The 14,348-nt window shown below is 50.5% G+C and overlaps 1 protein-coding gene across 1 annotated transcript; it reads right to left on the bottom strand.

The window, feature by feature from the left end:
• Positions 1–10,130: 10,130 nt before the first annotated feature.
• LOC100836232 (proteasome subunit beta type-5-A) lies at positions 10,131–12,984 on the bottom strand. Its single transcript, XM_003564269.4, has 7 exons — positions 12,750–12,984; positions 12,520–12,649; positions 11,552–11,658; positions 11,339–11,473; positions 11,155–11,258; positions 10,968–11,068; positions 10,131–10,470 (listed from the first exon to the last, which is right to left on the bottom strand). The coding sequence occupies exons 1-7, from the start codon at positions 12,870–12,872 to the stop codon at positions 10,337–10,339; spliced, it is 834 nt and encodes a 277-aa protein (XP_003564317.1). The 5' UTR covers positions 12,873–12,984; the 3' UTR covers positions 10,131–10,336.
• Between the last annotated feature and the right edge of the window lie 1,364 nt (positions 12,985–14,348).

The following is a 14,348-nucleotide window of genomic DNA, read 5'->3' as shown; positions in this document are numbered from 1 at the left end:
TCTGAAGATTTTGACATGATCTCCTTGGTTTGTTTTCAGGTGCGAGGGTCGCGGAGCCCGGGGTTCTTGAGGGCGAGCCCCCGACTCAAGCGAGGGACGGAGCACTTCCGACGACTGAGGATGGAGCGAGAGACCCTTTCGTGACACTGGAGCTGGTGAGCGTCCGTGACATATCTCCCTTTGTCCTTCAGGTTTGTTTTGTGCTAATCCCATCTTCTTTGTAGGTGAGGGGTTTGGTCGAGGCCGTGGGTGCCCTTCCTGCCCTTAAGACTCAGGTGGGGGCGCTTTCCGCTGCTTTGGACGTGGAGATGTCCAAGTCTACCCTTGCCTTGAGTGAGTTGGCTTCGGAGAGGGTGCGGCGCGAGGCTGTGGAGGCCGAGCTTTCCCTGTTTTCGGCGGAGCTTGCGGCCGTGGAGACCAGGGCTGGACTTGCCGAGGAGCGCCAGAAGGGCGAGATCGCGAGGACCCGTCGAGTTGAGGAGGACTTGGTGGTGGCCAACCTTGATATGGAGCACGCCCGTGCGGAGGCTGCTTCCCTCAAGGTGGAGTTGGCGGCGGCGGGTGACGGCCCGATGCTTGCTCCTCGTGCTCGCCCTCCTCCGGATCGTCGTCCCGAGGTGGTCTCGCTTTTACTTGCTCAGGCCACCGAGATTCGAGAGACGATGATTTGTTTGAAGAGTGTTTCTCAGCCGAATCTTCCTCCGTGTCGTACGGTGGATGAGGCGAGCAGGGTGCTTACTTCCCAGGTGGAGCTCATTGAGCCTACCATGAAGAAGTGCCTCCTGAGTACGGGTGCTCGACCTGTTTCGTCGGCAGTTGTGGCAGTCCTGGACGGCGGTGCCGGGATGAGCGGACTTGAGGGTGAGATGTCTCATGGGGCGAAGAAGTTTCTGGCGGATCAGGGTGCTCCTCTTCGCGCTCAGGCTCGACGCTTCGTCTGTTGCCTTGCGCCCGCTCTTCAGGAGGGTGACGGTGAGGTGTGAGCCTCGTCGCCGTCGGAGGTGGTGATGTACCTCGGCTGCTTACTTATGCGATGTTGTATATCTCCACCTGACTTAGCGTCATGGCTAGCATGTTTAGACTTTTGGTCGTAGAGGTTGTAAGGAAGCTTTTTTGTTGTGTTTCATGCTTCACTATGTAGTCAACATTATCGGAAATGTTAACTTAGCTCAGCATGTATTTCTCATGTTTCACCATGTAGTCGACATTATCGGAAATGTTAACTTCGCTCAACATGTGTTTCTTGGAGTACTATATTTCCTTCTTGTGAAGTACTATATTTCCTCAGTTTATACAGCTCGCGATCGTTCGCTATGATTACACTTTTGTGTTATCAATTGCTGTCGCCGTTGGGATACGAATCGGCTTCGGTGCCTTAGGCCATGGTTACGAGCCATGGGTCCTAGTACCCTTGTGAGGGTCGCTATTGATATGCCGGTAGTGATCCGGGCATTTCGACCTGCCGTTCGGGAAATTTCATGCGGAATTTTCCCTCTTCGGACTTCAGGAAGCTATGCTTTCCCGCGATTATTATGGAGTCTTAACCCGGTTACTATCATGCAGGCCCGTGCGCGACGTATCGCATACGGGTAGCATGGTTCTCCGAGATAAGTAAGCTCATGCATAACTCGCTTATTTACGGTTCCCCTTAAATGCGTTTTAAGGAGCTTCCGGTCCTCGAGGGACTTGGTTCTACTTGGTGGATGGCCTCGAGGCGCACTAGGATCCACCAAGGAACGAGTCGCTAGTAGCGACCTATGTTCATGGACATTTTTTAGAGGATGCTCGGGCCAACAGAGGCCTTTCCGCGTTCCTCGATGAGTGGCACAGGGGCAGCGGCTCTTTTACGACGATGAGTCGTGTGAGTGTCTCGTGTCACTCTTAATATTTCCTCAAGGACTTATTTTATTGATCCTTGCTTCCTTGTCTTAAGGTATGACCCGATGGGCACTTACAAGCCTTATGTAGAGGTGGCCTCGTTGGCGCTTATGATCCCTCGAAGTTTCGTAGGGAAAAGGCAAGTTGGGCACTGATAGTCTTCTTTTGGGAGCGGCAAGGATTGCCCTTGAAGTTCCTCCTTAGGCCTAGAAACGCCGAAGCTTGTCGCCGTTCCAGGCATGGACAAGGTTTTGCCCTTCCATATTATCGAGGTGGTATGCACCATTTCCCAATACTGCGGCGATGCGGTACGGTCCTTTCCATTTAGGGTCGAGTTTGCGCTGGAGCTTTGAGTCGACGTTCTTTTTCAGCACGAGATCTCCTTGGGAGAAGGCTCGTTCCCGCACCCTTGCGTTGTAGAAGCGTGCGGCGCTTTGCTCGTAGACGGCGTGCCTCATGAGGGCTTTGTCACGAGCTTCTTCCACAAGATCGATGGCCGCCTTGTGATGCTCTTCATTTTCGATGAAGGCAATTGGGGTGGCTTCTTGGAGCTTTTTGACCCGAGGTGAGCGGAACTCGACCTCGGCAGGAAGAACTGCTTCGGCTCCATACACCAAAGAGAATGGTGTTCGGCCCGTGGAACAGCTTACGGAGGTGCGTAGCCCCAAACCACGCTAGCGAGTTCGTCTTCCCATGCTCCCCTTGCCTTGCTAACCGTGTACTCTATCCTTCGGCGGAGTCCTTGGAGGATTAGTCCATTTGCCCTTTCGCATGCGTTGTTGCTCTTGGGGTAGGCTACGGATGCGAAGTGCAGCTTGATCTCAAGGCATTCACAGAATTTGATGAATTCCGCACAGTCGAACTGTTTGCCGTTGTCCACGGTTAGCTCTCGTGGGACGCCATATCGGCATATGATGTTTTCCCAGAAAAAATTCTGGACGGCCTGTGACGTGATCTTGCCAAGCGGCGCTGCTTCTATCCATTTGGAGAAGTACTCAATCGTCACCACGAGGTACTTGCAGCCCCCGTTGCATGCGGGGAAAGGCCCGAGAAGGTCCATTCCCCAGCGTGCAAATGGCCATGTTATCGGGATATTCTTCAGGAAAGTCACGGGCGCATTGATTGACTTAGCCATTTTCTGACAAGCTTCGCATTTCCGCAATATGGTGATTACGTCTTGCACCATGGTGGGCCGATAGAATCCCTGACGTAATGCTTTTGCCGCGGTGGCTCTTGGCGCGAGATGGTGGCCGCATATTCCTGGATGGATTTCCACGAGGAGCTCGGCTCCTCGGTCAAGAGTTATGCACTTCAGCAATGCGGCCGCTCCTTTCTTGTATAGGCTGCCGTCGAGGAGGACGTACATCTTGGCTTTTGCGAGCAGAGTTTTGGCGCTTGGGCGTTCTGCTTCTTCGTCCACCTCGCCTTTCAAGGCGCGGATAATCGGTGTCATCCAAGAGGGTGGAGTGTCGATGACCATGCTGGTCTTTGAAGCTTCGTCAAGGGCGTCGGCTTCTTACTTTATGGATGGGGCGTGAATTACTTCGAAGAATGCACCGGGTGGCAGCGGTTCTTTGGAACCGGCCGTTCGGGCTAACCTGTCGGCCAGGTGATTTTCTCCTCGTGGAATGCGTCATGCCTCCATGCCCAGGAAATACCGTTCCATCTTGCGAACTTCTTTGATATATTTCTTCATCCTTTCATCAAGACATTGATATGACTTGTCCATTTGGTTTATCACCAGTTGGGAGTCTCCTTGGATGAGAAGGCGTCGGACTCCCATGGCCTTGGCTAGTCGAAGTCCGAGAAGGAGCGCCTCATATTCTGCCATATTGTTGGTGGCGTTGAAGTCAAGATGGGCGGCGTACTCTAAGATCTTGCCTTCGGGGCTGAGGAGTATGCTCCAACCCCTACACCATCGAGGCGCTTAGAGCCATCGAACCTCATTATCCAATGTGGTTCAGGGGGCTCGGTCTTGGATGCGATTTCTTCGGGCGGGGCTAGTGGAGTATGCCACTCGGCCACAAAGTCAGCCAGAACTTGGGATTTTATGGCCGTTCTCGCTGTGAGTTCCAGCGAGAAGGGGGGCAATTCCGTTGACCGTTTGGTCTCCTTATTGCTGAAGACTTCCTTGAGTGGGAAGGTAGTTGGTACCATGATGGTGTGGCCCATGAAGTAATGACGGAGTTTTCGAGAGGCCATGAGGAGGGCGTATGCAATCTTCTCGATCTGAGTGTATCGACCCTTTGCTCCTCCCAAAGCTTCGCTCACGTAATATACCGGGTGTTGTGACCCGTCTTCTTCCTTCAAGAGTGCTGCGCTTACGGCGAACGGGGTCGCGGCAAGGTACGGGAGCAAAGGCTCCCCGTGTTTTGGGCTCGTGAGAAGTGGAGGGGTCGACAAATAGGTCTTGAGCTCTTCGAAGGTCCTTTGAGCTTCGTCGGTCCACTCAAAGTTGTCGAGGCTTCTCAAGGCTTTGAAAAAAGGAAGACCCTTTTTGGCTGACCGGGCGACGAATCGTCCCAAGGCTGCCATTCGTCCCGCTAGGCGTTGCACATTTTTGACGGAGCGAGGAGGCTCCATCTCTAGGATGGCCAGGATTTTCTCTGGGTTGTCCTCGATCCCTCGTTGAGAGACAAGGAAACCCAAGAGTTTTCCTCCTCGAACTCTGAATGTGCACTTCTCCGGATTGAGCTTCACGCCATACTTGCGGAGGTTGTCGAAGGTTTCTTGCAGGTCCTTGGGATGGGTCTTCGCAATTTGACTTTTGATGACGGCATCGTCAACGTAGACTTCGGCGTTTCTCCCCAATTGTTCTTTGAGGATGAGGCTGACGAGGCGTTGGAAAGTTGCGCCGGCGTTCCTCAAACCAAAAAGCATTCTGCGATAACAGAAGATGCCAATGGGAGTGATGAAGCTGGTCTTTTCCTCGTCTTCCTTGGCCATGTGGACTTGGTGATATCCTGAATAGGCGTCCAAGAAGCTCAACCTTCCGCATCCCGCCGTGGAGTCGACCAGTTGGTCGATCCGAGGGAGCGGGTAGTCGTCATTGGGGCATGCCTTGTTCAAGTCGGTAAAGTCAACACACATTCGCCACTTGCCGTTAGCTTTCTTTACCAACACCGGATTGGCTAACCATTCGGGGTGCCAAACTTCTCGAATGAGCCCGGCGTTGAGTTTGGCGATTTCTTGCTTGATGACTTCGCTTCGCTCGGTGCAGAGCTTCCGAAGCTTTTGCTTTACGGGAGCTTTGTCGGGTCTCACGGCGAAGCGATGTTCCATGACGTCGCGCGGGACTTCTCCCATATCAGAAGGTGACCAAGCAAAGATATCAGAATTCTTTTGAAGTAGGTTGATGAGTTCTTCCTCGAGTTCACTCGGGAGGTCGGCTCCGATCTTCACCGTGCGCGTGGTGTCATTTTGGGAGACGCGTACTTCCTTGAGTTCTCCTTCGGGGAGGGGCTTAGGGATGTAGTGCTCTGTGCAATCGGTTTCGTATGCTTCCGCGTTTGAAAGCATGTTGATACTCTTAGATGATTCTCTCTTTTCGGCGCACTTGGTCTCATGGCGGTAGAGTGTCTTCCTATCGGAAGATTGCTCGCCACGCACCGTTATCACGCCTTCGGGCCCGGGATCTTCATGCACAAGAAGTTGTGGTGGATGGCGGCGCAGAGACAGTTTAGCGTCGTCCTCCCGAGGATGGTGTTAAAGGAGGCCTCCATATCCACCACGTCGAAGCGCACGAGCTCGGTTTGATGATTTGTGGCGTCTCCAAAGGTCGTGAGGAGCTCAATTTGTCCGAGCATCTGAATGGACTTTCCCGGTACGAAGCCGGTGAGGGGATAAAGGGATGGCTGCAGCGAGCCGTTCTTGTATCCCCCTTGTGGTTCCATCAGCTTCTTCAACGTACTCAGATATAGGATGTTGGCGGAGCTTCTGCCATCGACAAGAATCTTCTTGAGCTTACAATTGGCGACGATCACTGTCACAAAGAGGGCGTCGTCGTGTGGGAAGCGTATCCCCTTGGCGTCTTCCTCGGTGAAGGCAATTGGCACGCTCGCCCATTTGGGTGGTGGTGTCGGGGTGAAGGTTCTCACGACGTTGACTTCGCGAGCATACTCCTTGCATTGCCGCTTCGATCCCCATCCAGTGGCGGAGCCCCCGAGTATCACTCCGACGTGATGCGCGGGTTCCTGAAATGGGAGGTTATCCTCCTTAGGTGCCGGGTCAGCGACAAGGACGTTGGCGGGGCTGGAGCCTCGGCTGTCTTCTCATCCTTGCGTGGGGCTTGCATTCGTGCCTGGAACTCTTCGCAAGCCGCGATGAGAGTGTTGCACTCTTCGGTGTTGTGGCTTGCCGAGTTGTGGATGAGGCATCTTCCAATTCCTCCCTCGGTAGGGCGAGGTGGTTTCTGGGTTGCCAAGTCTTTTGGGATGATGCTTGTCCTTCGACGGCGAATATCTTCCGGGCTTGGTCGCCGGGGGCCTTTTTCCCCCACCTCCTATTCTTCTTGGAAGACGAAGTAGGCGCAGGGGGTTTGTCAGACGAGGGAGTTCCTTCAGGAGCAGCGCGCGGCGCGTCATTTTTGGCAATGTCCCCGTCTTCGTCCCGGGCGTATTCTTGCAAGATTCAATAGAGCTCCTCGGTCGTCTTCAGAGGGTTGCGACTTAGGGCCCGATTCACTTCTCCTTGGTGAAGGCCTTGCATGCATGCGTCGATCATGGTGGTCGACGGTGGGTTGGCGATTTGGCTTCGTACCTTCGCAAAGCGATGGAAGAAGCTTCGGAGGGATTCCCCTGGCTTTTGTTTCACGGAGTATAGCTTGTGAGCCTGCACGGGTTCTTTGAAGTTTTCCTGAAAGTTGGCGATGAAGACCTCTTGGAGGCGCTCCCACGAGTGCACGGAGTTCTCGACGGGACCTCCTGGTAGGCGCGAGTGGGAAGAGGTTGCACATCTCGACGGGACCTCCCCCGGCGGCCCGTATGGCGATGGAGTAGACATCCATGAAATGAAGAGGATTTGACTCCGCCTCGTACGGCCATATTGTAGGCGGCTTGAACCTTGGCGGAAAAGGCGCGTCTTGGATCTCCCGTGTGAGCGGGTTGCAAGTCGGCCGGTTCCTTCGGTGGCAAGGTCCTCCCTCGTCGGAGTCGCTTTCGTCGCTAGAGGCGTTGCTTGGAGAATGATCTCGGCGTTTTCTTGGGGGGTCGGAGCGTCGACGGGAATTCCTTTCGCCGCCGGCACGGGCTCCGGATTCTGCCACTTGCTCGTTCCCATGCACACCGGGGTCTCGTTCCCCGTGAGGCGCAACTTGAGGCGATACCTGGTTGCCACCCTGCTCGACCCCAACGGGGAGAGCAAGGGACGCTTGCGGGGCGCTCGCAAAGCGAGGTTGGTGTTGAGCGTGCGCGACTTGGAGAGCGTCTTACAGCGGAAGCCCCCAATAAGGATGATACCAAGGAGCTCCATGGGCGATCACGGCGAGTGCCAGCAGAGGCAATCACGGGTTGGAGGGGTCGTAGGCTGGGACTCCTTGGTTTTCCGGCGCGGATCCTTCTGATGCCACATTGTTTCCTCTTGTAGGTTCCGAGGGCAAGGTCACTACCGGTTGTAGGGAAGGTGGCGCGAAGCCCATCGAGCGAGGCATGCCGAGTTCTGTATCCCCTGCGGGGGCGGCAACCGTAGGCAGCTTGCCGATCCTTGCCACCACGTCAGTGAGTGTCGAGGGACCGCCTACGACGATTTCGAGCACCTCGGTCCCTTTCGGGACGGCCGGGAGCGAAGGGGCGACCATGACTTCCGTCGTAGCGACCATGCTTGCGGCGACATCCGGATTGGTGAGGATTCCTTTATTCCTCGGGAGCTTCCGAGGCACTTGCTTTCTTTGTTTGCAACCGTGTAGACTTCGCGGCAAGTTGGGCACCCAATAAAGTAGGTTTCGTCGGAGCCATTAAATCTTCAATTGTGGCGAGGGTTCCCCACGGTCGGCGCGACTGTTGTTGTTCTCGACAACAATTAGAGTAAGGGGTGCCAACGCTTGATGGCACAAGTGCGGTTATAAAAGTAGCGTGTACGCCGGCCTTATAGCGAAGGTCGCCATACACTTGGACAAGTTGACACGTCGATATTTTTTTAATAGGTTCGGTCAACACTGCGGGCACGACGTAATCCTATGTTAGAAAAGGCTTCGAGGGGGTTGTTAGCCAGGTGCTTGGGCCGAGTGGATTTTCCCAAGTCACCTTTAGCAAGAGATTGGTCAGGGCCGCCTCTTACTTGGACCGAACGCGTCTTTCCAAGTATCGAGGTTAGGATACCCTCAGAACTCTAACCCAACCACTTCTCTTTCGAGCCCGTGCTAACCAAGGTTAGCTCGGAGCCTCGAAACTAGAGTCCCCTAGAAGGCTTCCTTGAGGCCGGTTGACTTTCAGTCGAGAGCGGCGCTCGAGAGCGAACCTTAGAAGGAGCACTCTAGCCTTCTCCCTTTGAGTTTATTCAAGTTGAGAGTGAATGATACATGCCCCTATGGGGGAGGGTTTTATAGCCTAAGGGTCCATGACAAAAGACCATGGCTACTCTTGAGGGAGAGGGAAAAGTGAGGACAAGATGGTAAAAGTAGTTCATTGATCCATATCTTTTATGTGCACCATGTGGGGGAAAGTAAATGTTGGTCCATGGTCCACCATGGACACCATGGACCAAAAGACTCATCCCCACACCTTTCTGGCCCGCTACTCTAGCCCATGTCACCCTTTGACCATGACATGAGAGGCTTGACTTGTTGACTTGTCTTCCTTTGCCACGTAGGATTGACTGCGTCACGCGGACATCTTGACTCACGCTTGGAAAATGTTGACTTAGTCGTCGCCACGTAGAATTTACAGACCGACTCATATAAGGGTTTATTTTAGTACGACAGTTTGTTTCTCTGCGGGCAAGGCGGGCAAGCCAAGTGCTAACCAAATTTGGTTCTAACATGGCAAGTCGGACAATCTCGACGGACAACGCCACACATTTTGAGTAAGAAAAAAATTAGCGCCGAACTTTGTGCTTCTTTAACAAGACACACACACATTCCTTTCCCGCGCGAGTGCAGCCCCTCCAGTCCGTCCGCCCAACTCTGCCCCGCTACCATGGAAGGATACCAATGTTGGTACTACATGCGTCAAGAAGTACATTCAGGGATGCCAGAAACAAAGGCGTCCTGATTTTGTCACGCGCGCAGCCCCTCCAGCCCACCCGCCTCTGCCCCGCTACCATGAAAGGATACTAATGTTGGTACTACTTGCGTCAAGAAGTACGTACAAGGATGCCAGAAACAAAGCTGATTTTGTCACGCGCGCAGCCCCTCCAACCCACCCGCCTCTGCCCCGCTACCATGCTACCACGAAAGAATACCAATGTTGGTACTACTTGTGTCAAGAAGTACATACAGGGATGCCCGAAACAAAGGCGTCGTGACTTTGTCACGTTGCGGCCTAACTAATGTCGTGAAAGCACTTTGCTATTAGCATTATTGGTTCCAAACCAGCACCTTGCGATTTCAGCTGGTCTCGGGATGGGCTCTGTGCCAACACCAACGACGCTTCTCAGGATTGGTGTCAATCGATTTTGTGAGACTGACAAACTCCTCCTTCTACTTCTTGGTCCATGACGGCTTGTTGTCGTGCTCGAGCTCCTCAACGGAAAGTAGAGCTGGAGCACGACACAAATTGTCAGTCTAAACCAAGAAGCAGAGGAAGGACTCTAGCACCGACTTGATTTACGCCACTAAAATTTATCCATGGGTTGGTCGCTCAAATGGCTAAGTGTAGGCTCATCCAGTAATCGGTTTGTCAAACTGTCACGGCGTCGTTATTTTTTGCGCCCACATGTATGATTGTGATGTTGATAGGATTGACGTCCATCTGAGGGCCTGAGGTGCAATCCGGGAGGTCATAAGGGTAATTAACATCAGCAAAAGGTCGACAAAATACACTCGACGTTAGTCGGCAGTGTTGCAATTTTGCAAAACCCTGCAAGTGCAATTGGGTTTGAGGTTAGCCAAAAATGCACCTTAGAAATGTTTATTGCTAAGAAGAATAGCTTACATACTTAAGGATTAAGGCGGTTTGTGATGGTGGAGCCCGGGATGTGTTTTGATAGCGATGATCTCCACTACTTAACGAAAATAGATGTTTTTCATTTGGCATTTGAGTAGTCCCACGCTAAACAGCAGCAGCAGCAGCAACACTCAGTCTGAGAAGAGACAAACGTGCACAAACGAAGTCAAATGGAACTTCAATGAAAACATCTATATCACCAGTCTACAACCACAATGCGATAACAGTTGAGTAAAGTTGCTCAGGGACATCAGTGTCTCAGAGGAGATCCCAACATCAGAGAGACAAACAAGCCCAAGTTCAAGTTCATAATCAAGGCGCTTCTGCAATTCATGGGGCCAACTCGGATTTCTAACACATCAGGTTGATGCAGAAGGGGCATCGGCCATTTCTTGTTCAACAGGAGCTGCCTGAACAGGGTAGTAATGGTAGTGCAGCTCCCCGACATCATCTCCGGAAAGCTTCTTCCATCCATTAGGGCCAACGTGGTAAACTGCAATGGAAACAAGAGGGTAATGTCAGCCGCAATTATGCATGAAACAGACAGGAGAAAACAATCAAGAAGAATTTATTAGTTCTGTAACTGTACTTTCACAAGTGTCATGAAGCACAAAAGTAACACTATCTTACAAGACTAACAAGAACAGGGGATGCAAACAAGCAGATCCAGGGGATGTTATCAGCACGGCATCTTGGTTTAAAATAATAATATAGTATGTTGGGATGATACTGTTGAAGTTGTACGCTGTTATTGCCAAACGAAAGAAAATAGGTGGGGCTTATATGGCACTAGCCTGAATGAGTAGAAAGCTATGCAAACACAAGGTAATGTAAAAATTCTACTCCCTCCGTACCATAATTCTTGTCTCAAATTTGTCCAAATATGGATATATCTATTCCTAAAAAGCGTCTAGATACATATAATATTTCAACAAGAATTATGGGACGGAGGAAGTAAATCACAAGATGACTAAGAAAAGGAATGCGTACCACTAACACAGCCACCGCTTGCTCCGTCACGGAATGTTGCGTGATAGATAGCCCGCCGTGCTAACTCACCAGCTTCCTCAACTGACATGTTGAATTTGTAACTGAAAGGTGAAACACAAGCATAAGAGCAGGAAACTTCCAGATAATATGAGCAATATGCGAAGCAACACAAGTACAAAAAACATACCCCTCATCCAAGATACCATAAGCATATAGAGAACCAGAACCAACAGAGAATCGGTTTCCCTTGAGCCTTGCACCCTCACTGTCAACATAGTACAAGCCCGGACCCTAGATCAAGAGCAAAATCATTCAACATAGCCCTACATACAGCATAGAAAATAAATGTGTCTAATTGAAAGGCCACTCACTGTCTCATCAAATCCAGCAATCATTGTACCAATAGACAGTCCCATCCCGCGATACGAATAAAGGATGTTAGCCAACATCTTTGAAGAACCAGCAATAGAGATCCTTCGCTTGTTCGCAAGCTCATGGAGCCGGCACTGAAGAGGAGAATCAACTGTTAGTCCTACTATGCAAAGGTGAATTGCAAGTAATAATCCAATTAGGTGAAATCCTACCTTGGTCCCCAGGTTCCTATGCCAAAATTGGCAATCAGCAGCCCCTCCGGCCATCGTTCCCAGCATGTAGGGATTTATCTCGATGATTTTCCTCACAGTTTGTGAAGCTGCAGAAAAATGTGAGCATGTAAAACAATCTACTGGCCAAGTTTAAGAGATAAACCGATGCCCTTCGCACCAAGCAAAGGCCTTCAACGATGAAAAACAGTTACCTCCAAAGGTTTTATTATGATAACAGCATAGGATAATTGTTTGGATGTCTACATGACAGAATAAATATCGAGGAGTTTTTTAATATAAAAGCTCCCATCCTTCTGTTTTATTTCTCAAAACCACAAGAAACTCCAAACAGTATGCACAAAATGAGAAGTTTTGAGTTCAGTCCTTCAAGACACGTATGCTTACAATCTATCCTACGTGCTAATGGCATCAGAGAAGCAGACTTTGTAGGAACACCAAACAGTATGCTTGCAATGCACATTTATCTCGACGTCAAATCAATTCACCCGCTCCATCAACAAACAGTTCTCAGCACCCCATTAACAATAATCCATAAACACTATTTCTATTCCTAGTTCCAACAAATATATGAATAATTAGGCACGGAACTCATTCAGTATGTCTGTATACTCATCACCAAATCCAAATGAATCAATTTCACATAACAAAACACCGCTATGAGAATTGTTGTGAGTTTGTGGCAGTGCAGTACACGGCTCAACATGGTAGAAAGTTTGCTTATCTTTTGTTTTCAACTAGAACCTAAACAGCAGTTCTTTACTACTAATCACAACCATGTCCTCCAGACCTGATCGACGGGCAAATTCCGAGTAGAGATCTAAGCTTCCGAACCCTAAATCACGCATCCAACAGAAATCACCCCCCCCCACACACACACACACCAAACCCTAGCATCGATCCGTACACCGGAAACGTGAGACAAAGGGGGGAGAGGACAGGGCGCTCACATATGTACCCGCCCATGCTGGCCCGGGAGTCGGCGGCGACGATGACGCCCTTGTCGAAGATGAAGGAGAGCGTGGTGGTTCCCTTCTTGTTGTTGACCATGTCCTTGGTCGCCTTCTGGAACCCGTCGAACTGCTTGGAACGAACACGGGCGGATCAGAGGCTAGAAGAAACGCATCCAGCGGATCGAGGCAACAGGCAAAAGGGGATCGAGAGGGAGAGGGTGGCTCACGTCGTTGCAGGTGGGGAACTCCATGGCGAGCTCCTCGGTGTCGGCGGCGAAGACGCCGCCGCCGAACTCATTGCCGGGGGCGGCGAAGTGGTGGTTCTCGAGGGCGGAGACGTCGAGCCTCATCGTCGCGTCGGGGGGCAGCGGCGGAGGCGATGGCTTTTTGGAGTGAGTTCTGATTTTCCTTTTCCCCTTCTCGGATTTCTTTTCTCCTCACCGGCTTCTCTTCTTTCTTGCGGTTTAAGAAGAAGAAGGCTTGCTACGCGAGGACCCGATTGATAAAGAGGTTGGGCCGGGTCCCGCGCCAGTGTTAGATTTCGGTTCCGACGGCCGGTTCTCGCATTGAGAGGACATGGGCTGGGGAAGGTCCCAAGGGCGAAAGACAGGCTCCCCGTGCTATTGGTCCCGGATTATGTATCCAGGCCCTTTTTACCTCGGGGTCTGGATACATAAAAAAAAATATCACAGACTCCCTCAGTTTCTAAAAAAAGAAGAGAAAAATCACAGACTCCCTCAAAAAATAATCACAGACCTTCTCTTATCTTTTATGTTATGGCAACGCATGTTGGAAATATGCCCTAAAGGCAATAATAAATTTGTTATTATCATATTTCATTATTCTTGATAAATGTTTATTGCCCATGCTATAATTGTATTAATTGGAAACTCAAATACATGTGTGGATAAATAAACAAATACCGTGTCCCTAATACGCCTCTACTAGATTAGCTCGTTGATTAAAGATGGTTAAGGTTTCCTAACCATAGACATGTGTTGTCATTTAATAACGAGATCATATCATTAGGAGAATGATGTGATGGACAGACCCAAACCTAAACATAGCTTTTGATTGTGTCACTTAAGTTTAAGTTGCTTATGTTTTATTATGTCAAGTATTATTTCTTTAGACCATGAGATCATGCCACTCCCTAGTACCGGAAGAATACTTTGTGGGCATCAACCGTCATCTCGTAACTGGGTGATCATAAAGGTGTTTTTCAGGTATCCCAGAAGGTGCTTGTTGGGTTGTATGGATCAAGACTGGGATTTGTCACTCCTTGTGACGGAGAGATATCTCTGGGCCCTCTCGGTAATATAACATCCTAATGAGCTTGCAAGCATGCGACTAATGTGTTTAGTTGCGGGGGTATTATATTACGGAACGAGTAAAGAGAACTTGCCGGTAACGAGATTAAACTAGGTATGGCGATACCGACGATCAAATCTCGGGCAAGTAATATATCGCGAGACAAAGAGAATTGGATACTGGATTAATTGAATCCTCGACATAGTGGTTCAACCGATGAGATCTTCGTGGAATATGTGGGAACTATTATGGACATCCAGGTCCCGCTATTGGTTATTGATATTTGATCATGTCCACATGTTCTCGAACCCGTAGGGTCACACACTTAACGTTTCATGTTGCTTGGGTTAGATGAGATAAATGATGATGATATCGAATTATGATTCGGAGTCTTGGATGGGATCCTAGACGCAACGGGGAGCTCCGGAATGTTCCGGAGATAAAGATATATATATGGAAAGTTGTTTTCAGAGTTCTGGAAAGTTTGGAATATTTCCCGGTTTTGACCGGGAAGC

Source organism: Brachypodium distachyon, chromosome 1 (genome assembly GCF_000005505.3).
Source record: "Brachypodium distachyon strain Bd21 chromosome 1, Brachypodium_distachyon_v3.0, whole genome shotgun sequence".
In the NCBI taxonomy this organism is placed as follows: Eukaryota; Viridiplantae; Streptophyta; class Magnoliopsida; order Poales; family Poaceae; genus Brachypodium; species Brachypodium distachyon.
This window is presented reverse-complemented; position numbering and strand designations above follow the sequence as displayed.